This window comes from Salvelinus alpinus, chromosome 9, assembly GCF_045679555.1.
Source record: "Salvelinus alpinus chromosome 9, SLU_Salpinus.1, whole genome shotgun sequence".
Taxonomy (NCBI): domain Eukaryota; kingdom Metazoa; phylum Chordata; class Actinopteri; order Salmoniformes; family Salmonidae; genus Salvelinus; species Salvelinus alpinus.
The window spans coordinates 9,758,319-9,781,520 of NC_092094.1; the positions used below are offsets into that span (position 1 = coordinate 9,758,319).

Below are 23,202 nucleotides of genomic sequence, written 5' to 3' on the forward strand. Positions count from 1 at the left end.
TGTATTTGGCTAAGGTGTATGTAAACTTCTGACTTCAACTGTATACAGTGAGGGAAAAAAGTATTTGATCCCCTGCTGATTTTGTACGTTTGCCCACTGACAAAGAAATGATCAGTCTATAATTTTAATGGTAGGTTTATTTGAACAGTGAGAGACAGAATATCAACAAAAAAATCCAGAAAAACGCATGTCAAAAATGTTATGAATTGATTTGCATTTTAATGAGGGAAATAAGTATTTGACCCCTCTGCAAAACATGACTTAGTACTTGGTGGCAAAACCCTTGTTGGCAATCACAGAGGTCAGACGTTTCTTGTAGTTGGCCACCAGGTTTGCACACATCTCAGGAGGGATTTTGTCCCACTCCTCTTTGCAGATCTTCTTCAAGTCATTAAGGTTTCGAGGCTGACGTTTGGCAACTCGAACCTTCAGCTCCCTCCACAGATTTTCTATGGGATTAAGGTCTGGAGACTGGCTAGGCCACTCCAGGACCTTAATGTGCTTCTTCTTGAGCCACTCCTTTGTTGCCTTGGCCGTGTGTTTTGGGTCATTGTCATGCTGGAATACCCATCCACGACCCATTTTCAATACCCTGGCTGAGGGAAGGAGGTTTTCACCCAAGATTTGACGGTACATGGCCCCGTCCATCGTCCCTTTGATGCGGTGAAGTTGTCCTGTCCCTTTAGCAGAAAAACACCCCCAAAGCATAATGTTTCCACCTCCATGTTTGACGGTGGGGATGGTTTCTTGGGGTCATAGGCAGCATTCCTCCTCCTCCAAACACGGCAAGTTGGGTTGATGCCAAAGAACTCCATTTTGGTCTCATCTGACCACAACACGTTCACCCAGTTGTCCTCTGAATCATTCAGATGTTCATTGGCAAACTTCAGACGGGCATGTATATGTGCTTTCTTGAGCAGGGGGACCTTGCGGGCGCTGCAGGATTTCAGTCCTTCACGGCATAGTGTGTTACCAATTGTTTTCTTGATGACTATGGTCCCAGCTGCCTTGAGATCATTGACAAGATCCTCCTGTGTAGTTCTGGGCTGATTCCTCACCGTTCTCATGATCATTGCAACTCCACGAGGTGAGATCTTGCATGGAGCCCCAGGCTGAGGGAGATTGACAGTTCTTTTGTGTTTCTTCCATTTGCGAATAATCACAGAAACTGTTGTCACCTTCTCACCAAGCTGCTTGGCGATGGTCTTGTAGCCCATTCCAGCCTTGTGTAGGTCTACAATCTTGTCCCTGACATCCTTGGAGAGCTCTTTGGTCTTGGCCATGGTGGAGAGTTTGGAATCTGATTGATTGATTGCTTCTGTGGACAGGTATCTTTTATACAGGTAAGAAACTGAGATTAGGAGCACTCCCTTTAAGAGTGTGCTCCTAATCTCCGTTCGTTACCTGTATGAAAGACACCTGGGAGCCAGAAATCTTTTTGATTGAGAAGGGGTCAAATACTTATTTCCCTCATTAAAATGCAAATCAATTTATAACATTTTTGACATGCATTTTTCTGGATATTTTTGTTGTTATTCTGTCTCTCACTGTTCAAATAAACCTACCATTAAAATTATAGACTGATAATTTCTTTGTCAGTGGGCAAACGTACAAAATCAGCAGGGGATCAAATACTTTTTTCCCTCACTGTATATATATATATATGTATTTTTTTCTTCCTATGTAGTAAAGCCAATCAGGAACCTCAATGGCCACTCCATCGGCCAGTACAGGATACACGCAGGCAAGACTGTCCCCATCGTCAAGGGAGGAGAAGCTACCAGAATGGAGGTGGGTACTGACTGGTGACTGACTGGTGACTGACTGAGTAACTGGTGACTGACTGAGTACTGTCTGGTGACTGAGTACTGACTGAGTACTGACTGGGTTCTGACTGGGTACTGTCTGGGTACTGTCTGGGTTCTGACTGGGTACTGTCTGGGTTCTGTCTGGGTTCTGTCTGGGTTCTGACTGGGTACTGTCTGGGTTCTGACTGGGTACTGTCTGGGTACTGTCTGGGTTCTGACTGGGTACTGTCTGGGTTCTGTCTGGGTTCTGTCTGGGTTCTGACTGGGTTCTGACTGGGTACTGTCTGGGTTCTGTCTGGGTTCTGACTGGGTACTGTCTGGGTTCTGACTGGGTACTGTCTGGGTACTGTCTGGGTTCTGTCTGGATACTGTCTGGGTACTGTCTGGATACTGACTGGGTACTGTCTGGGTACTGTCTGGGTACTGTCTGGGTACTGTCTGGGTTCTGACTGGGTACTGTCTGGGTACTGTCTGGGTACCATCTGACGATTGACTGGAGACTGACTGGAGACTGACTGGAGACTGACTGGAGACTGACTGATGATTAGGGCTCCTGAGTGACGCAGTGGTCTAAGACAATGCATCTCAATGTAGGAGGTGTCACTGCAGTACCTGGTTTGAATCCAGGCTGCATCACATCCGATCATGATTGGGAGTCCCATAGTGCAGCGCACAATTGACCCAGTGTCGTCCTGGTTTGGCCAGGGGTCGGCCGTCATTGTAAATAAGAATTTGTTCTTAACTGACTTGCCTAGTTAATTAAAGGTAAAAAAAAAAGACTGAGTACTGACTGGTGGCTTCTTTCGCTCATTTGAACAGAGGCCTTTTCAGATGTTACCTCAGTACCATGTAGTTAAACTTCTTCTTTTCTTCTTTTTTTTACATCACGTCTGCGACAACATACTCAAGGTACACATCTCCTCTCTTGCAGGTTCATTCTGTTCAAGTGAAATTATATATACAAGTAATAAAATCCTAATTATATATACAAGTAATAAAATCCTAGAGTATAAATAAAACCCTTAAGGAAGTGTAATATCTCTATAGAGTTACAAGATGTCGAGATCAGCTCAGATTAATATCTCACACACACACACACACACACACACACACACACACACACACACACACACACACACACACACACACACACACACACACACACACACACACACACACACACACACACACACACACACACACACACACACACACACACACACACACACACTCCTTAGTCACCTCCTTCAGTTCTTTAATTACACTTTTAGCCACATTATTGCACCTTTAAAATCACATTATTACACTTATAAGCACATTACCAGCCGGAAGAATCAAGTAGCAATTACATCTCTAAACACATCGAGTTCTCACCACTCAAAGTCAATTAATGACCAGTTAACTCACTAAAGGAGATATCAGCTAGATACCTGCCACATATCTTTAGAGATACCTAGATACCTGAGGATCTAAGTATATTGCCCAGGTAAGGACCATATTGGTGAGGTCACAGAGGTCAATTAGCCTGGTACCAGATTTGTCTGTGCTGTTTTGCCAACTCCTAAGGTGTGAGAATGACCACATGAGTTGGTAAGACAACACAAACAGATCCGGGGTTTCAGGCTTTAACCACCCACCCTGACACACACAGCTGCAATGCTTAACTCCGTTTGGACAGAACTGAACATTTTAATTGGCGGGCTGCTGAGTGGTACGTTTTCCTGAGGTTTTCAGCTAAGCCAGGAAGCGATGGATGGAGTTGCTAATGTGCCAGGTTAGAAGGTTTTATATTTAGCTGGAGTGAGTGGTGTTGGGTTAGGGCCATTACCCTCTTTGTGTGTGCGTGTGTGTCTTTGTGTGTGTGTGTGTGCAGGCTTGCTTGCCAGCATGTGTGTGTGTGTGATCATAGTGCTCTCTGTTCTGCTGGAGTGTCAGCAGGGTGTGCTGCGAGGCCGCTCTCACTGGAGTAGAGTGTCAACAGGGTGTGCTGCGAGGCTGCTCTCACTGGAGTAGAGTGTCAGCAGGGTGTGCTGTGAGGCTGCTCTCACTGGAGTAGAGTGTCAGCAGGGTGTGCTGTGAGGCTGCTCTCACTGAGTGATTATCTGAGCAGAGAGGAAGGGTGTCAGTGTTATCAGCTAATACCACAGGGCCTTGAATCCCCACCACCTGATATGGTGCTTTTCCATTGAGACTTCGGGTCGGGTCGGACTTACCACTACTTAATGGTACACTATAAGAACACTATAAGAGATGAGTTACTGTAATGAACACTATAAGAGGAGTTACTGTAATGAACACTATAAGAGATGAAGTTACTGTAATGAACACTATAAGAGATGAAGAAGTTACTGTAAAGAACACTATAAGATGAGTTACTGTAATGAACACTATAAGAGATGAGAGTTACTGTAATGAACACTATAAGAGATGAGTTACTGTAATAAACACTATAAGAGGAGTTACTGTAATGAACACTATAAGAGATGAGTTACTGTAATGAACACTATAAGAGATGAGTTACTGTAATGAACACTATAAGAGGAGTTACTGTAATGAACACTATAAGAGGAGTTACTGTAATGAACACTATAAGAGATGAAGTTACTGTAATAAACACTATAAGAGGAGTTACTGTAATGAACACTATAAGAGGAGTTACTGTAATGAACACTATAAGAGATGAGTTACTGTAATGAACACTATAAGAGATGAAGTTACTGTAATGAACACTATAAGATGAGTTACTGTAATGAACACTATAAGAGGAGTTACTGTAATGAACAGTATAAGAGATGAGTTACTGTAATAAACACTATAAGAGGAGTTACTGTAATAAACACTATAAGAGATGAGTTACTGTAATAAACACTATAAGAGATGAAGTTACTGTAATAAACACTATAAGAGATGAAGTTACTGTAATAAACACTATAAGAGATTAAGTTACTGTAATAAACACTATAAGAGATGAAGTTACTGTAATGAACACTATAAGAGATGAAGTTACTGTAATAAACACTATAAGAGATGAAGTTACTGTAATGAACACTATAAGAGATGAAGTTACTGTAATAAACACTATAAGAGATGAAGTTACTGTAATGAACACTATAAGATATGAAGTTACTGTAATGACATCAGCATTTATTGAATCGTCTGGAAAACCAATTGCTCATCTATGATGTTTATTCTTGTACAAAGGAAAAATATAATCTCGAAACATCTACATTCGTTACCAGAAGGATTTCAATGACATAAAAAGTGCTGTGAGTTTCTCTCCCTTTTTCCTTCTGCCAATAAAAGGCTTTCAGTTTCAAGGACTTTGGTCTTATGTAAGTTGCAGATGGGATTACGGTCAATCAGTTGTTTCTAGGATCTGCTGAGTTTTCGGTGTCCTCCTCTACCCTTCTGCTCCACAGGAAGGTGAGGTGTACGCAATCGAGACGTTTGGCAGCACTGGGAGGGGAGCTGTTCATGGTGACATGGACTGCTCGCATTACATGAAAAACTTCAACGTTGGACACGTGCCAATAAGGTCGGTCGCTCAGTTCGGTCGGCGCTCACTGAGTGCGAGCCTCACCTCATTTTAATGCTGAATGATAAGACTGAACATCGATGCTAAGTAGAAATCTATACTGTAGATGTCATTCTGTTCACCATCGAGGACGATCGAGGGCGAATGACCCTGTTCAGTCCGATCCCTTCCAACGTGCTGATTCTTACAGTAAACACCTGAACTGAATACTACTGTACCAATATAACAGTGAACCCATAAACTACAGACAAAAATTAGCCAGCTGGCTAAATCTGGCATATTTACATAAATGTTGATCAATGTGGATTATCCCACTGCACTGCTCTCATAATCCTTATCTCTCTCCCCTCCTCCCCTCTGTGGCCCCGCCTCCTCCCATTGTGCTGTGTCTGTCCCTGTCACAGGCTCCCCAGAGCCAAGCATCTGCTCAACGTGATCAACGAGAACTTCGGAACGTTGGCGTTCTGCCGCCGCTGGTTGGACCGGCAGGGAGAGAGCAAGTACCTGATGGCCCTGAAGAACCTGTGTGACCTGGGCATCATAGACCCGTACCCGCCGCTCTGTGACACCAAGGGCTCCTACACTGCCCAATACGAACACACCATCCTTCTCAGGCCCACCTGTAAGGAAGTGGTGAGCAGGGGTGATGACTACTGAGTACGTTCCCGTGGGCCAGCTGGCCTCGAACCAGGAAGAACAGGAAGACGAAGAATGAGAGAAGATAAATCAGGGTCATGTTCATTGGATGCCATAACACTGATCTATTCACCACATGCAAATTCCACTCCGTTTATGTCCCTTTAATAGCATTTGTTATTGGACAAGTCTACGTAGTCCTTCTGTGTTTCCGTGCGTTTTCTTTCAGTTTGGTGCCTAATGAACACGATCCCTGAAATATGTCCTCGACTGATGATAACATTTATGCAACGTTATTATTGTGATGTAATTTTAAGTTGCTTGAATCCTACCTTCTGCACCTACCGTCAAGTGTTTTAGCAAGAGACCGTTAATTATTACTTAACTTATGTATTAATATAAGTATTATTTCAAAGGATCAAGCCAATAAATAAGGGCATATAAAAAGCAAGAAATATAATCGTCATTTTCTTTATTATACTTACTTGATTCCTGTATTGCTTATTTAGAATTAAATGAAATATGCAAAATGACTCCCTATGTTTTGGGTGGACACCTCAATGTATTATTTAATAATTCAAAGCATATTCAATGCCTTGAAAATAACCTGTGATATGACTATAATAATGCTATGAAATTATTTATATTTCTATATTTTGTTTCTCTGTCCTTATTTATTTTGAGGTGATTTTTTTCAAAAATAAATAAATTGAATTGTTGCACATCTTAAACCTGTTTTTTTGTATATTGTCATCACGTTTGAATGTAAAGTGATCGCGCCAAAGCCAACGATTCAAATTCCTGAGTAGAAGTGTTCTGTTCTCACTTTTAACCAAAGGAGGGCGATATTATTACATACATAAAGTACGGCCTCCAGTGGTTTCAGTGGCAAGACGACTAACAGGAAAGCACATTCAAATTGAGCTTCAAAGATGTAGTGAACCATGTCAGAAACAAATTCCTAACAACACGTAGGACATAAACCATTCACTTATTTATTAAACGTAATGCATACATGCATGTCAGGTATCACATATAGACAGACACACAGATGTCCCTTTAAAAGGTGGAGTTCGTGGATTCCACATGATATCTGTGCATTCGCCATCAAATGCAAATTGTAGCTCATTTATGTAAATCTAATGAAAATGTAAGACGTAAACTAATCAGGTAGCCTAGTGATTAGAGCGTTGGGCAGGTAACTCAGAATCCCAGAGCTGACAAGGTAAAAATCTGTTGTTCTGCCCCTGAACAAGGCAGTTAACCCACTGTTCTTAGGCCGTCATTGTAAAATAAGAATATGTTCTTAAATGACTTGCCTAGTTAAATAAAAAAATATGTATTTTTTTTTATAACAACTAATACTTACAGTATGTAGCTACGTAGGACATACAGGTGATATGATTGTGATGATATGTCCCCTTTCATTCATGATCTCATACCTCTGCTCCATTCACCACTTGCAAACTCCTTTAATAAAGTCTTTGGGACAAGGGCGAAGCATTGGGATGATGTCACAGTGCAGGAATGCATCGTGTCTCTTCAGCCAGGACAGCAGCTACTGACCTAGCTAATCCTTAGGCAGCGTTGACACAGGCAGCCCACTATGCTGACCTTTTTCAGAGCAAATCTGAAAAACAATATTAGAATTGGTCTGCCTGTGTAAACGCAGCCTTAGAGACAGCAACACAGACCTATTCTTAACCAGGGCTCTGGTTAAAAGTAGTGCACTATGTAGGGAATAGGGTGCCATTTGGGAAGCAAGCTAGGTCTGGGTCAAATATGTACTGAGCCGCTTCAGATCCAGATCAGACAGAGTGACGTCAATTCATCCCTTCCTTTCTTAGCTAAGTAGCGCCATGTTTATTTTGGGATTCATGGATGGTTGGGTCGTTTACTAATGAGAGAAACACACATGAGGTTATTTTCTGTCTTCCTTAACAACCTGATACAGAGTGGAATCGGCGCTGCAGTGAAGGATAAACTCGTGTTTACACAGTGAAGGATAAACTCGTGTTTACACAGTGAAGGATAAACTCGTGTTTACACAGTGAAGGATAAACTCGTGTTTACACAGTGAAGGATAAACTCGTGTTTACACAGTGAAGGATAAACTCGTGTTTACACAGTGAAGGATAAACTCGTGTTTACATAGTAAAGGATAAACTCGTGTTTACACAGTGAAGGATAAACTTGTGTTTACACAGTGAAGGATAAACTCGTGTTTACACAGTGAAGGATAAACTCGTGTTTACATAGTAAAGGATAAACTCGTGTTTACATAGTAAAGGATAAACTCGTGTTTACACAGTGAAGGATAAACTCGTGTTTACACAGTGAAGGATAAACTCGTGTTTACACAGTAAAGGATAAACTCGTGTTTACATAGTGAAGGATAAACTCGTGTTTACACATTGAAGGATAAACTCGTGTTTACATAGTGAAGGATAAACTCATGTTTACACAGTAAAGGATAAACTCGTGTTTACACAGTGAAGGATAAACTCGTGTTTACACAGTGATGGATAAACTCGTGTTTACACAGTGAAGTATAAACTCGTGTTTACACAGTGAAGTATAAACTCGTGTTTACACAGTGAAGGATAAACTCATGTTTACACAGTGAAGGATAAACTCGTGTTTACACAGTGAAGGATAAACTTGTGCTCCTGAGTGGTGCAGCGGTCTAAAGCACTGCATCTCAGTGCAAGAGGTGTCACTACAGTCCCTGGTTCAAATCCAGGCTGAATCACATCTGGCTGTGATTGGGAGTACCATAGGGTGGTGCACAATTGGCACAGTGTTGTTTGGGGTAGGCTGTCATTGTAAATAAGAATTTGTTCTTAACTGACTTGCCCGTTTAAATAAATAAAAGCAAACTCAGTTCACCATTCTAAATGTGAGTACATGGACATCTCCTGACTTTGCCACATGATCTGTAGGATTCATTCCTTGTGCTGCAGTGAACCATGTGATTAGATCACACCCAATAAATAGAGTCCTATTTACCCCTTATATGGGGTAACCCGTCTGTTTAAGGTGTTCAGGTTGCCTACTTATTTTAGTTTTTCTTTACCACTACATCCCTGAGTGCAATAGAAGTGAGGACACCAACCCATGTGAGTAAGTAGACAACATCATTGTGTCATGTTTTGACATAACAAACCTGACAAAGAGCCATTGAAATCAGACTGAGAGTGAGGGAAGACGTGAAATCAGTTCAATTCTAACTGAGAGCGTCTTCAGTGCTTTAGTACCAGAGGGGTCTAGACAGACAGACAGACATTCTCTTTTCTGTTCTCTCTCTACTCTTCTTCCGCTCCAGGAGATACTACCTGTTAAGGCCTGCTCAGTCCCTTCGAGCCAAGGACAGCAAGTTTGTGCGCACACGCACACACACACACACACGATGATGCTTCTGCAGGTTTACTGCCAATAACTCCAGGAACAACTGAGGATACAAACATCAGGACTCCAAAATGAAACCTTGGCTAGATCAGAAGGTTAATCATAGAACATAGAGATCTCGGTCATTTGATAGACAGTATGATAAAACATTCATTAATAAAATCCTTTTGGTTCTATATATTTGGCTTCGTTTCAACTATAGTCTGAGACAAATCTAAAGTGGATTTAAACACCAGCCCAGTAGCGCTTATGTCTTTGGGACTGGAACAATCCAAGGTCCGAATGTGAAGTCAGATCAATCAATCAATCTCCCTCATACAGTAAACCTTCACTCAGGATATCTGGTCTTCCCTTTGGAAACTTATTTTCCTCTTCCTGTAAAAAAGGAGATGACAGTCTGTACTCTGTCTCTGTGCAGCTGCCTGTCATCATATTATATAATCCAATATATACCACTAAGCAGACTCACGCGTTTAACCAAAGTGACTTGCAATACAGTGAGAGCATACATTTTTTTGCATATGTTTTTGTTTATGATCCCTGCAGGAATTGAACCCACAACCTCAGTTTTGCCAGCGCCATGCTATTTCCAACTGAGTCACACAGCGCCATGCTATTTCCAACTGAGCCACACAGCGCCATTCAGCACAGAACACCATCCATCATGGTCCTGCCGTGTAGGTCATCGTTTCAGAAATGTGTTCCGTGGGTCTGTGGATGAAACAGGCAAATGAGGCCCTGAATGGCAAAAGAGTTCTGCTTTCCCCATATTACCCGAGCTGTGGCTGTATCCCCATGTCCAGCCCACATTCGTCCAAAAATACACTCTCACACGTCTTTATAGTCGACTCATCGTCCTTCTCATGCAATCCACCAAAACATGGATAACTTTTAACTCTCCACCCCTCTCTCTATCCCTCTCTTCATCTTGTTCCATGGCTCTAGTCTTTCTTCTGCAGACTAAAGACGTTTGCATTCTGCAGTCTCTCTGCTGCAGTCTTCCTTGAAGAGGAAGAGGAGGAGGAGGAGCTACAGTGTTTGTTGAGGAGGTGCAGGAGCTTGCGTCCCAGGCTGGGCCTCCAGGGTTTGACCAGGCTCTTGGTGTTCACCAGCAGACGACCCGACCTCCGGTCCTCGTGGCCCCCCACCAGATACTCTGATCCTGGGGGAGTAGAATAGAGAGAGAGCAGGGTCAATTCCATTTTCTATTCAGTCAATTTACTTTTAATGGACACTGATAGAGAGGGGTATTAGCCCGGCTTTAAATCGGCATAATGTTTTAAAAAATCATAGAACGCTATAGTGAAACAGATCAAGGTTTTAGTGAGGTATCTAATGTACAAGTGTCTAGTGTGAGGCCTATTTACCCATATATGGGGTTACCCATCTGTTTAAGGTGTTCAGAGTTTGCATACCTACCTACAAGGCAGGTATGCATCCAGAGACGTCAGAGAAAATAACTATTGGGGCAAGAAGCAGTCGAGGTCCAGTTGCCTGGCCAAAACGTAAGAGCTCACCTGGGTTAAGGAGGGGGCAGGTGCACCCTCGGGTGGTCCAGGATTCTGGGTAGAGGGTGATGTGACCTTTCTTGATGTTCACCTGGCTGCCGTGGTACAGGACCTTCTTTACCTTGACCTCCACCTCAGCATGGGAGCCCTGATCACGGGCCGCCATGATCCTCACCATCAGCACTGTGAACACACACACACACACACACACACACACACACACACACACACACACACACACACACACACACACACACACACACACACACACACACACACACACACACACACACACACCATCTGATCAATCAATCTCAATACTGTTGGCGTCAACCCCTTCTCAATTCTGCTGGCACCATCTACTACTGAAACATGCAGTGAGTTAGCATTTCCTGTTAGCATTTCCTGTTAGCATTTCCTCTTCAATTCTGTATTATTATCAATTTTTTTGTAAGATTTTATTTTATATTTGATGAACAATGCAAAACATACACATACAAACGACAACGTCATACAAACATCAACTACATCAACCCTGCCCAGACCCACACTGTTATCTCCAGCGTCCACATCATTTCCCGCCACATGCACTCAAACTGCAACATTTTGTATACATCTTTAGATTTTTCCATTGTGTTAACGATGGAGGATTGATTGATTTCCAAGTTTTTAGTATATACGTTTTTATTACAGATGATTGACAAGAGAATCGTCCAACCAATTGGGTATCTCACTGCACCCTCATATGCCATGTCTTGAAATATGCAGACAGACGGATTAAAGTAATACTTCTGACAGCCAACTTTCTAGCTCCACCCATCACTTTTGGACTTTATATCACTCCCAGAAGTCATGAATTATTGAGTCATTGTTAGTTTTACACATCACTCTGCCATTGTGCTGTAGAATTAGTGAATTTTGTCTCTTGTATAATATATATTCTATACATTAGTTTATACTGGATGAAGTGTACATTTTAGTTAACTGTAATTTTGTTAGTTATGCTTCAACTTTCCTTCCATCTTGAGCCAACATCAGTTCTTTTTAAGTCTTGGTTCCAATTGTTTATATTTTTTTCTAAGAGATTGTCAGTTGGATAGACTCTCTGCAGGGTATTGTATATCTTACCTATCAGTTGGATAGACTCTCTGCAGGGTATTGTATATCTTACCTATCAGTTGGATAGACTCTCTGCAGGGTATTGTATATCTTACCTATCAGTTGGATAGACTCTCTGCAGGGTATTGTATATCTTACCTATCAGTTGGATAGACTCTCTGCAGGGTATTGTATATCTTACCTATCAGTTGGATAGACTCTCTGCAGGGTATTGTATATCTTACCTATCAGTTGGATAGACTCTCTGCAGGGTATTGTATATCTTACCTATCAGTTGGATAGACTCTCTGCAGGGTATTGTATATCTTACCTATCAGTTGGATAGACTCTCTGCAGGGTATTGTATATCTTACCTATCAGTTGGATAGACTCTCTGCAGGGTATTGTATATCTTACCTATCAGTTGGATAGACTCTCTGCAGGGTATTGTATATCTTACCTATCAGTTGGATAGACTCTCTGCAGGGTATTGTATATCTTACCTATCAGTTGGATAGACTCTATGCAGGGTATTGTATATCTTACCTATCAGTTGGATAGACTCTCTGCAGGGTATTGTATATCTTACGTATCAGTTGGATAGACTCTCTGCAGGGTATTGTATATCTTACCTATCAGTTGGATAGACTCTCTGCAGGGTATTGTATATCTTACCTATCAGTTGGATAGACTCTATGCAGGGTATTGTATATCTTACCTATCAGTTGGATAGACTCTATGCAGGGTATTGTATATCTTACCTATCAGTTGGATAGACTCTCTGCAGGGTATTGTATATCTTACCTATCAGTTGGATAGACTCTCTGCAGGGTATTGTATATCTTACCTATCAGTTGGATAGACTCTCTGCAGGGTATTGTATATCTTACCTATCAGTTGGATAGACTCTCTGCAGGGTATTGTATATCTTACCTATCAGTTGGATAGACTCTCTGCAGGGTATTGTATATCTTACCTATCAGTTGGATAGACTCTATGCAGGGTATTGTATATCTTACCTATCAGTTGGATAGACTCTATGCAGGGTATTGTATATCTTACCTATCAGTTGGATAGACTCTCTGCAGGGTATTGTATATCTTACCTATCAGTTGGATAGACTCTCTGCAGGGTATTGTATATCTTACCTATCAGTTGGATAGACTCTCTGCAGGGTATTGTATATCTTACCTATCAGTTGGATAGACTCTCTGCAGGGTATTGTATATCTTACCTATCAGTTGGATAGACTCTCTGCAGGGTATTGTATATCTTACCTATCAGTTGGATAGACTCTCTGCAGGGTATTGTATATCTTACCTATCAGTTGGATAGACTCTCTGCAGGGTATTGTATATCTTACCTATCATGGATATTCTTTTCTGACTCAAATAAGATGCCCTTAAGGTTTCTCTGATTTAGAAAAAGTATTTTGGACATTGGTCATTCCAAAATTAATTTTTAAATCTGTCATGGAAATAAATGTATTTCCTGTTACCAAGTCAATTACGGTTTCTATGCCTTTAGTTTTCCATGTGGACCATTTTATCAGTGAATTCTGAAAAGCTATCTAAGGATTGTTTCATAAGGTTGTGATTTATGAAGTGATATTGGTTGTTGTAGAATACGTTTAATTTTCTTCCATATTGTTATAGGGTTCTTAACGATGAAGTTGTTAATGTTTTTAGATTTGTTCTTTGAAAACAGACACAAAAAGACTCTGGGGATGAGTATGCACATCTTTAAATATGTAGCCATTGTTCCTCTTTAGAGCATTAAACTACTTGCCTCAAGTAAAAGCCTTGAGTGGCGAGTTGATACAATTCCAAGTCTGGAAGGTTTAAACCAACCATAGACTTCGGAAGATGTAAAACGTTCCTTTTTATTATATACATTTTATTTGGCCAAATAAAATCTGTTATGACCGAGTATACTTTTTTAAAGAATGTCTCCGGTGGGGTAATTGGTATCACCTAGAATAAATATTTAAAAACCTTTAGCAGCCATGCCATTCCAAACATTTTTATTCTACCTGTAAGACTATTCAATTTAATTAGATCTGCTTTCATATTGTTGAGTAATGAAATAAAGTTATCTTTATATATTTGTTGTCACTTATTAAGCATCCTAAATATTTCATATTTTTTATGGTCCACTTTAAAGGATTGCTGTAAATGGTGATTAATTTTTTTCTTATTCAAATTGACATTATTTCAGGGGTGGTTTCCACGTTAATTATATATCCTAAGATTTTGGAGAATTCAGAAAATATTTTTAGCAAAGTGGTCATTGAGTTATCGATATTGGTCAGGTATATCAAATCAAATCACATTTTATTGGTCGCATACACATGTTTAGCAGATGTTATGGCGGGTGAAGAGAAACGCTTGTGTTCCTAGCTCCAACAGTGCAGTAGAATCTAACAATACACAACAATAAACACACATCTAAAAGTAAAAGAATGGAATTAAGAGATGTATAAATATTAGATTGAGCGATGTCGGTGTGGCATTGACTAAAATACAGTAGAATAGAATACAGTATATACATATGAGATGAGTAAAGCAGTATGTAGACATTATTAAAGTGACCAGTGATTCCATGTCTATGTATATAGGGCAGCAGCCTCGAAGGTGCAGGGTTGAGTAACTGGGTGGTAGTTGGCTAGTGATGGCTATTTAACAGTCTGATAGCATTGAGATCGAAAGACTGAAAAACAGCTTCTGTCGCAGCTTTAATGCACCTGTACTGACCTCGCCTTCTGGATGATAGCTCGGGTGGTTGATGTCCTTGATGATCTTTTTGGCCTTCCTGTGACATCGGGTGCTGTAGGTGTCCTGGAGGGCAGGCAGTGTGCCACCGGTGATGCATTAGGCAGACCACACCACTCTCTGGAGAGCTTTGCGGTTGCGGGCGGTGCAGTTGCTATACTAGGCGGTGATACAGCCCGACAAGATGCCCTCAATTGTGCATCTATAAAAGCTGTTGTGGGGTGAACAGGCCATGGCTGTTGCACATTTTTCACCACACTGTCTCTGTGGGTGGACAATATCTGATTGTCTGTGATGTGTACGCCGAGGAACTTGAAGCATTTCACCTTCTCCACCGCAGTCCCGTTGATGTGTTTCCTGAAGTCCACGATCAGCTCCTTCATTGTGTTGACCTTGAGGGAGAAATTATCTCCCATCTCCTCCCTGTAGGCTGTCTCGTCATTGTTGGTAATCAGGCTTACTACTGTTGTCGTCTGCAAACTTGATAGAGTTGGAGGAGTGCGTGGCCACGCAGTCATGGGTGAACAGGGAGTACAGGAGGGGGCTGAGCACGCACCCTTGTGGGGCCCCTGTGTTGTGGATCAGTAAAGTGGAGGTGTTGTTTCCTACCTTTACCACCTGGGGGCGGCCCGTCAGGAAGTCCAGGACCCAGTTGCACAGGGCGGGGTTCAGACCCAGTGCCCCGAGCTTAATGATTGAATATGTCGGTAAACACTCCAGCCAGCTGATCTCCGCATGCTCTGAGGATGCAGCTAGGGAGGCCATCTGGGCCGGCACCCTTGCGAGGGTTAACACACTTAAATATCTTACGTCGGTCACAGAGAACAATAGCCCACAGTCCTTGAGAGTGGGCCGCGTCGGAGGCACTGTGTTATTCTTAAAAGGGGCGAAGAAGGTGTTCGAATTGTCCAGGAGCAAGACTTCGGTGTCCTCCATGTGGCTGGTTTTCCTTTTGTAATCCGTGATTGTCTGAAGACCCTGCCACATATGTCTTGTGTCTGAGCCGTTGAATTGCAACTCCACTTTTTCTCTGTACTGATGTTTTGCTTGTTTGATTGCCTTACGGATGGAATATCTACACTGTTTGTATTCAACCATGTTCCTAGTCACCTTGCCATGGTTAAATGAGGTGGTTCTCGATATTAGTTTTGCACGAATGCTGCCATCTATCCACGGTTTCTGGTTTGCGTAGGTTTTAATAGTCACAGTGGGAACATCCCCTATACATTTCCTGATGAACTCAGTCATCGTGTCCATGTATACGTCAATGTTATTCTCAGAGGCTACGCGGAACATATCCCAGTCCGAGTGATCAAAACAATCTTGAAGCATGCATTCCGATTGGTCAGAACAGCATTGAATAGACCTTAGCACGGGTACTTCCTGTATGAGTTTTGCCTATAGGAAGGGAGGAGCAAAATGGAGCTGTGATCTGATTTGCCGAAGGGCGGGGGAGGGCCTTGTAGGCATCCCGGAAGGGGGAGTAGCAACGGTCGACCATTTTAGCAGCGTTGGTACTACAGTCAATGTGTTGATAGAACTTCAGCAGCCTTTTCCTCAAATTTGCTTTGTTAAATTCTCTAGCTACAATAAATGTGGCCTCAGGATATGCGGTGTCCAGTTTGCACAAAGTCCAGTGTAGTTCCTTGAGGGTCGTCGTGGTACAGGCTTGAGGGGGAATATACACTAGCGTTCAAAAGTTTGGGGTCACTTACAAATTTCCTTGTTTCTGAAAGAAAATCTATTTTAAAATAACATCAATTGGATCAGAAATACAGTTTAGACATTGTTAATGTTGGAAATGACTATTGTAGCTGAAAACGACAGATTTTTTATGGAGTATCTACATATGCGTACAGAGGCCCATTATCAGCAACTATCACTCCTGTGTTCCAATGGCACGTTGTGTTAGCTAATCCAAGTTTATAATTTTAAAAGGCTAATTGATCATTAGAAAACCATTTTGCAATTATGTTAGCACAGCTGAAAACTGTTGTTCTGATTAAGTCTATTCAGTCTATTCTTGTTCTGAGAAGTGAAGACTATTCCATGTGAGAAATTGCCAAGAAACTACTCCCTTACAAGGAACCCAAACCAGCTGCGCACGTGCGCCATCGTGCGCTATAGTGCATAAATTTATTTTGTCCCCCTACACCAAACACGATCACGACACGCAGGTTAAAATATCAAAACAAACTCTGAACCAATGACATTAATTTGTGGACAGTCGAAAAGCATTAAACATGTATGGCAATTTAGCTAGTTAGCTTGCTGTTGCTAGCTAATTTGTCCTGGGATATAAACATTGAGTTGTTATTTTACCTGAAATGCACAAGGTCCTCTACTCCGACAATTAATCCACACAAAACGGTCAACCGAATCGTTTCTAGTCATCTCTCCTCCTTCCAGGCTTTTTCATCTTTGAACTTATATGGTGATTGGCATCCACACTTTCATAGTATTACCACACAACCTGCAAAACAGTTCGTCTTTCAATCACCCACGTGGGTATAACCAATGAGGAGATGGCACGTGGGTACCTGCTTCTATAAACCAATGAGGAGATGGGAGAGGCAGGACTTGCAGCGGGGTCTGCGTCAGAAATAGGAATGATATTTTAGCAACGCAGACGCTCGTTGGCGCGCGCAAGCAGTGTGGGTGCAATAATTGAATAACATGGATTTCTAAATGTATTTTGCAACGCTCGCGCACGCGACGTGTCCGGTCTCGTCAACATGTTAAGAAACCACACAAACTGGCTCTAACCAGAATAGAAAGAGGAGATCCCGGTGCACAACTGAACAAGAGGACAAGTACATTAGAGTGTCTAGTATGAGAAACAGACGCCTCACAAGTCCTCAACTGGCAGCTTCATTAAATAGTACCCTCAAAACACCAGTCTCAACGTCAACAGTGAAGAGGCGACTCCGGGATGCTGGCCTTCTAGGCAGAGTTGCAAAGAAAAAGCCATATCTCAGTCTGGCCAATAAAAATAAAAGATTAAGATGGGCAAAAGAACACAGACACTGGACAGAGGAAGATTGGAAAAAGTGTTATGGACAGACGAAATCTAAGTTTGAGGTGTTCGGATCAAAGAAGAACATTCGTGAGACACAGAAAACATGAAAAGATGATAAAGGAGTGAACCATCTGGTGGAGATAATGTGATGTTCTGGGGGGGCATGTTGGAGATAATGTGATGTTCTGGGGGGGGCATGTTGGAGATAATGTGATGTTCTGGGGGGGGCATGTTGGAGATAATGTGATGTTCTGGGGGGGGCATGTTGGAGATAATGTGATGTTCTGGGGGGGGCATGTTGGAGATAATGTGATGTTCTGGGGGGGGCATGTTGGAGATAATGTGATGTTCTGCGGGGGGCATGTTGGAGATAATGTGATGTTCTGGGGGGGGCATGTTGGAGATAATGTGATGTTCTGGGGGGGGCATGTTGGAGATAATGTGATGTTCTGGGGGGGGCATGTTGGAGATAATGTGATGTTCTGGGGGGGGCATGTTGGAGATAATGTGATGTTCTGGGGGGGGCATGTTGGAGATAATGTGATGTTCTGGGGGGGCATGTTGGAGATAATGTGATGTTCTGGGGGGGGCTTTAGTGGTGGTAAAGTGGGAGATTTGTACATGGTAAAAGGGATCTTGAAGAAGGAAGGCTATCACTCCATTTTGCAACGCCATGCCATACCCTGTGGACGGCGTTTAATTGGAGCCAATTTCCACCTGCAACAGGACAATGACCCAAAGCACAGCTCCAAACTATGCAATAACTAGGGAAGAAGCAGTCAGCTGGTATTCTGTCTATAATGTAGTGGCCAGCACAGTCACTGGATCTCAACCCTATTGAGCTGTTGTGGGAGCAGCTTGACCGTATGGTAGAAGTGCCCATCAAGCCAATCGAACTTGTGGGATGTGCTTCAGGAAGCATGGGGTGAAATCTCTTCAGATTACCTCAACAAACTGACAACTAGAATGCCAAAGGTCTGCAAGGCTGTAATTGCTGCAAATGGAGGATTCTTTGACGAAAGCAAAGTTTGAAGGACACAATAATTATTTGAGTTAAAAATCATTATTATAACCTTGTCAACATCTTGACTATATTTCCTATCCATTTTGCAACTAATTTCAAGTATGTTTTCATGGAAAACAAGGACATTTCTAAGTGACCCCAAACTTTTGAACAGTAGTGTACACGGCTGTGACTATAACCGAAGATAATTCTCTTGGAAGTAATACGGTCAGCATTTGATTGCTAGGTATTCTAGGTCGGGTGAACAAAAGGACTTGAGTTTCTGTACGTTATCACAATCACACCCTGAGTGGTTAATCATGAAACATACACCACCGCCCTTCCTCTTCCCGGAGAGTTCTTTATTCCTGTCTGTGCGATGCACTGAGAACCCAGCTGGCTGTATGGACGGGGACAGTATTTCCAGAGAGAGCCATTATTCCATGAAACAGAGTATGTTACAGTCCCTGATGTCTCTCTGGAAGGAGATCCTCGCCCTGAGCTTGTCCACTTTATTGTCCAGAGACAGAACATCAGCAAGTAATATACTAGGAAGCCGTGGATGGTGTGCCCGCCTCCTGAGTCGGACTAGAAGTCCACTCAGAATACCTCTTCTCCACCGGCGGCGTCTTGGAGCAGCCTCTGGGATAAGTTCAATTGCCCTGGGGGGTACGAACAAAGGATCCAATTCGGGAAAGTCGTGTTCCTGGTCGTAATGCCGCCGCTCTGATATCCAAATGTTATTTCCGGCTGTATGTAATAACACAAAAAAACATTCTGGGCTAATAATGTAAGAAATAACAGCCCCCCCCAAAAAATACAAAGTTGCTTAAGAGTTAGAAGCAGAGCTGCCATGTCTGTCACCGCCATCTTGCCAGTAGATCATCGGCAAATAAGTACAATTGATATTCATGTTTACCAATACTGATACCTGTTACGTTTGAGTCCTGTCTAATTCTTTCTGAAAGCGGTTTAATTGCCAGTGCAAACAGGTGGGGGGGGATTCCCTTTTCAATTCTGCTGGCATCATTCACTACAGTCTGGTCCCAGATTTGTTTGTGCTTTATAGCCAACTTCTATGGTCGTTGTTATGCATTGCAGGCCCATAGGAGTTGGCTAACATAGGAGTGGTTAACCTCAAACACATCCTTTTCATCTACAAACCAACTCTGCTTTATGTTCTCCTATTGTTTAAGTCTTTTCATATCTTGTAAAGTTCTCAGACAAAGAAGAGTACAACACCAGGTGGATCCACAGGAGACAAATTAAGACATTTGGCTTTTTAGCATGCATGGATAATGCAAAGATTAATATTATTGTTTTCCCAGGAACTTTTACCACGTGTATCTTTCTTAATATTACTGTATGTCCCACCTACCGTAGTCATACTCGTTGGCACAGAAGAGTTTGGGGCTGCCTATAGTCATCACCTTACACTGACATTTCTCTGGAACGACAGGGAAAAACATGTACATTACGCTTATATATTATATATCCGTGTGTGTGTATAGATGTGTGTGTGTGTATAGATGTGTGTGTGTGTGTATAGATGTGTGTGTATGTGTATAGATGTGTGTGTGTGTGTATAGATGTGTGTGTGTGTATATAGATGTGTGTGTGTGTGTATAGATGTGTGTGTGTGTGTATAGATGTGTGTGTGTGTGTGTGTATAGATGTGTGTGTGTGTGTATAGATGTGTGTGTTCGTGCCTACATGCGTACCCATGCTTTGTGTATAACCCATGACTCACCAGAGTGGTGCAGTGCAGAGAACAGCTCCTCCACCCTAAACAGTGTTGCTAGCTCACTACTGCTAGGTCCTCTGTGTATGTGGCTGTCACCTCCTGTATAGTACACGTCCAGATCTGAGCTGTAATACAACACATCACATCACAACTCATCACAGAGAAAACTCTGGTCAAACGTAGCACTGCTAGCCATACAATCGATGAATACACCTCTACATACTTACCTTGCATTAAGATAAAGACTACTCCATTAATAACGTCATCCCCAGGTTCAATTTCAACCACAGAGAGAGGAGACTACACCACAGAGAGAGGAGACTACACCACAGAGAGAGGAGACTACACCACAGAGAGAGCCGTCTAGGTAGAGGAGACTACACCACAGAGAGAGGAGACTACACCACAGAGAGAGGAGACTACACCACAGAGAGAGGAGACTACACCACAGAGAGAGGAGACTACACCACAGAGAGAGCCGTCTAGGGAGAGGAGACTACACCACAGAGAGAGGAGACTACACCACAGAGAGAGCCGTCTAGGTAGAGGAGACTACACCGAGAGAGGAGACTACACCACAGAGAGAGGAGACTACACCAAAGAGAGAGGAGACTACACCACAGAGAGAGGAGACTACACCACAGAGAGAGGAGACTACACCACAGAGAGAGGAGACTACACCACAGAGAGAGGAGACTACACCACAGAGAGAGGAGACTACACCACAGAGAGAGGAGACTACACCACAGAGAGAGGAGACTACACCACAGAGAGAGGAGACTACACCACAGAGAGAGGAGACTACACCACAGAGAGAGGAGACTACACCACAGAGAGAGGAGACTACACCACAGAGAGAGGAGACTACACCACAGAGAGAGGAGACTACACCACAGAGAGAGGAGACTACACCACAGAAAGTGGAAACTACACCACAGAGAGAGGAGACTACACCACAGAGAGAGACTACACCACAGAGAGAGGAGACTACACCACAGAGAGAGGAGACTACACCACAGAGAGAGCCGTCTAGGTAGAGGAGACTACTCCACAGAGAGAGGAGACTACTCCACAGAGAGAGGAGACTACACCACAGAGAGAGACTACACCACAGAGAGAGGAGACTACACCACAGAGAGAGGAGACTACACCACAGAGAGAGCCGTCTAGGTAGAGGAGACTACTCCACAGAGAGAGGAGACTACACCACAGAGAGAGGAGACTACACCACAGAGAGAGGAGACTACACCACAGAGAGAGGAGACTACACCACAGAGAGAGGAGACTACACCACAGAGAGAGGAGACTACACCACAGAGAGAGGAGACTACACCACAGAGAGAGGAGACTACACCACAGAGAGAGGAGACTACACCACAGAGAGAGGAGACTACACCACAGAGAGAGGAGACTACACCACAGAGAGAGGAGACTACACCACAGAGAGAGAATACACCACAGAGAGAGGAGACTACACCACAGAGAGAGGAGACTACACCACAGAGAGAGCCGTCTAGGTAGAGGAGACTACTCCACAGAGAGAGGAGACTACTCCACAGAGAGAGGAGACTACACCACAGAGAGAGCCGTGTAGGTAGAGGAGACTACACCACAGAGAGAGGAGACTACACCACAGAGAGAAACTACACCACAGAGAAAGACGTGTAGGTAGAGGAGACTACACCACAGAGAGAGGAGACTACACCACAGAGAGAGGAGACTACACCACAGAGAGAACCGTCTAGGTAGAGGAGACTACACCACAGAGAGAGGAGACTACACCACAGAGAGAGGAGACTACACCACAGAGAGAGGAGACTACACCACAGAGAGAGCCGTCTAGGTAGAGGAGACTACACCGAGAGAGGAGACTACACCACAGAGAGAGGAGACTACACCAAAGAGAGAGAAGACTACACCACAGAGAGAGGAGACTACACCACAGAGAGAGGAGACTACACCACAGAGAGAGGAGACTACACCACAGAGAGAGGAGACTACACCACAGAGAGAGGAGACTACACCACAGAGAGAGGAGACTACACCACAGAGAGAGGAGACTACACCACAGAGAGAGGAGACTACACCACAGAGAGAGGAGACTACACCACATAAAGTGGAGACTACACCACAGAGAGAGGAGACTACACCACAGAGAGAGACTACACCACAGAGAGAGGAGACTACACCACAGAGAGAGGAGACTACACCACAGAGAGAGCCGTCTAGGTAGAGGAGACTACTCCACAGAGAGAGGAGACTACTCCACAGAGAGAGGAGACTACACCACAGAGAGAGACTACACCACAGAGAGAGGAGACTACACCACAGAGAGAGGAGACTACACCACAGAGAGAGCCGTCTAGGTAGAGGAGACTACACCACAGAGAGAGGAGACTACACCACAGAGAGAGGAGACTACACCACAGAGAGAGGAGACTACACCACAGAGAGAGGAGACTACACCACAGAGAGAGGAGACTACACCACAGAGAGAGGAGACTACACCACAGAGAGAGGAGACTACACCACAGAGAGAGGAGACTACACCACAGAGAGAGGAAACTACACCACAGAGAGAGGAGACTACACCACAGAGAGAGGAGACTACACCACAGAGAGAGGAGACTACACCACATAAAGTGGAGACTACACCACAGAGAGAGGAGACT

The 23,202-nt window shown here is 43.2% G+C and overlaps 2 protein-coding genes across 2 annotated transcripts in view; one reads left to right on the plus strand and one right to left on the minus strand.

Moving 5' to 3' along the window:
• Window positions 1-6,710, plus strand: part of LOC139584262 (methionine aminopeptidase 2-like) — a 22,609-nt gene extending 15,899 nt beyond the window's left edge. Inside the window, exons 9-11 of the mRNA XM_071415898.1 lie at window positions 1,688-1,791; window positions 5,228-5,343; window positions 5,748-6,710. Coding sequence (XP_071271999.1) covers window positions 1,688-1,791; window positions 5,228-5,343; window positions 5,748-6,000 — 473 coding nt within the window. The 3' untranslated portion in view covers window positions 6,001-6,710. The remainder of the gene's footprint in view (window positions 1-1,687; window positions 1,792-5,227; window positions 5,344-5,747) is intronic.
• Window positions 6,711-6,960: 250 nt separating this feature from the next.
• LOC139584264 (netrin-4-like) overlaps window positions 6,961-23,202 on the minus strand; it is a 40,353-nt gene continuing 24,111 nt past the window's right edge. The window contains exons 8-11 of the mRNA XM_071415899.1: window positions 20,537-20,655; window positions 20,165-20,233; window positions 10,905-11,078; window positions 6,961-10,549 (exon numbers count right to left, since the gene is read on the minus strand). Coding sequence (XP_071272000.1) covers window positions 10,329-10,549; window positions 10,905-11,078; window positions 20,165-20,233; window positions 20,537-20,655 — 583 coding nt within the window. The 3' untranslated portion in view covers window positions 6,961-10,328. The remainder of the gene's footprint in view (window positions 10,550-10,904; window positions 11,079-20,164; window positions 20,234-20,536; window positions 20,656-23,202) is intronic.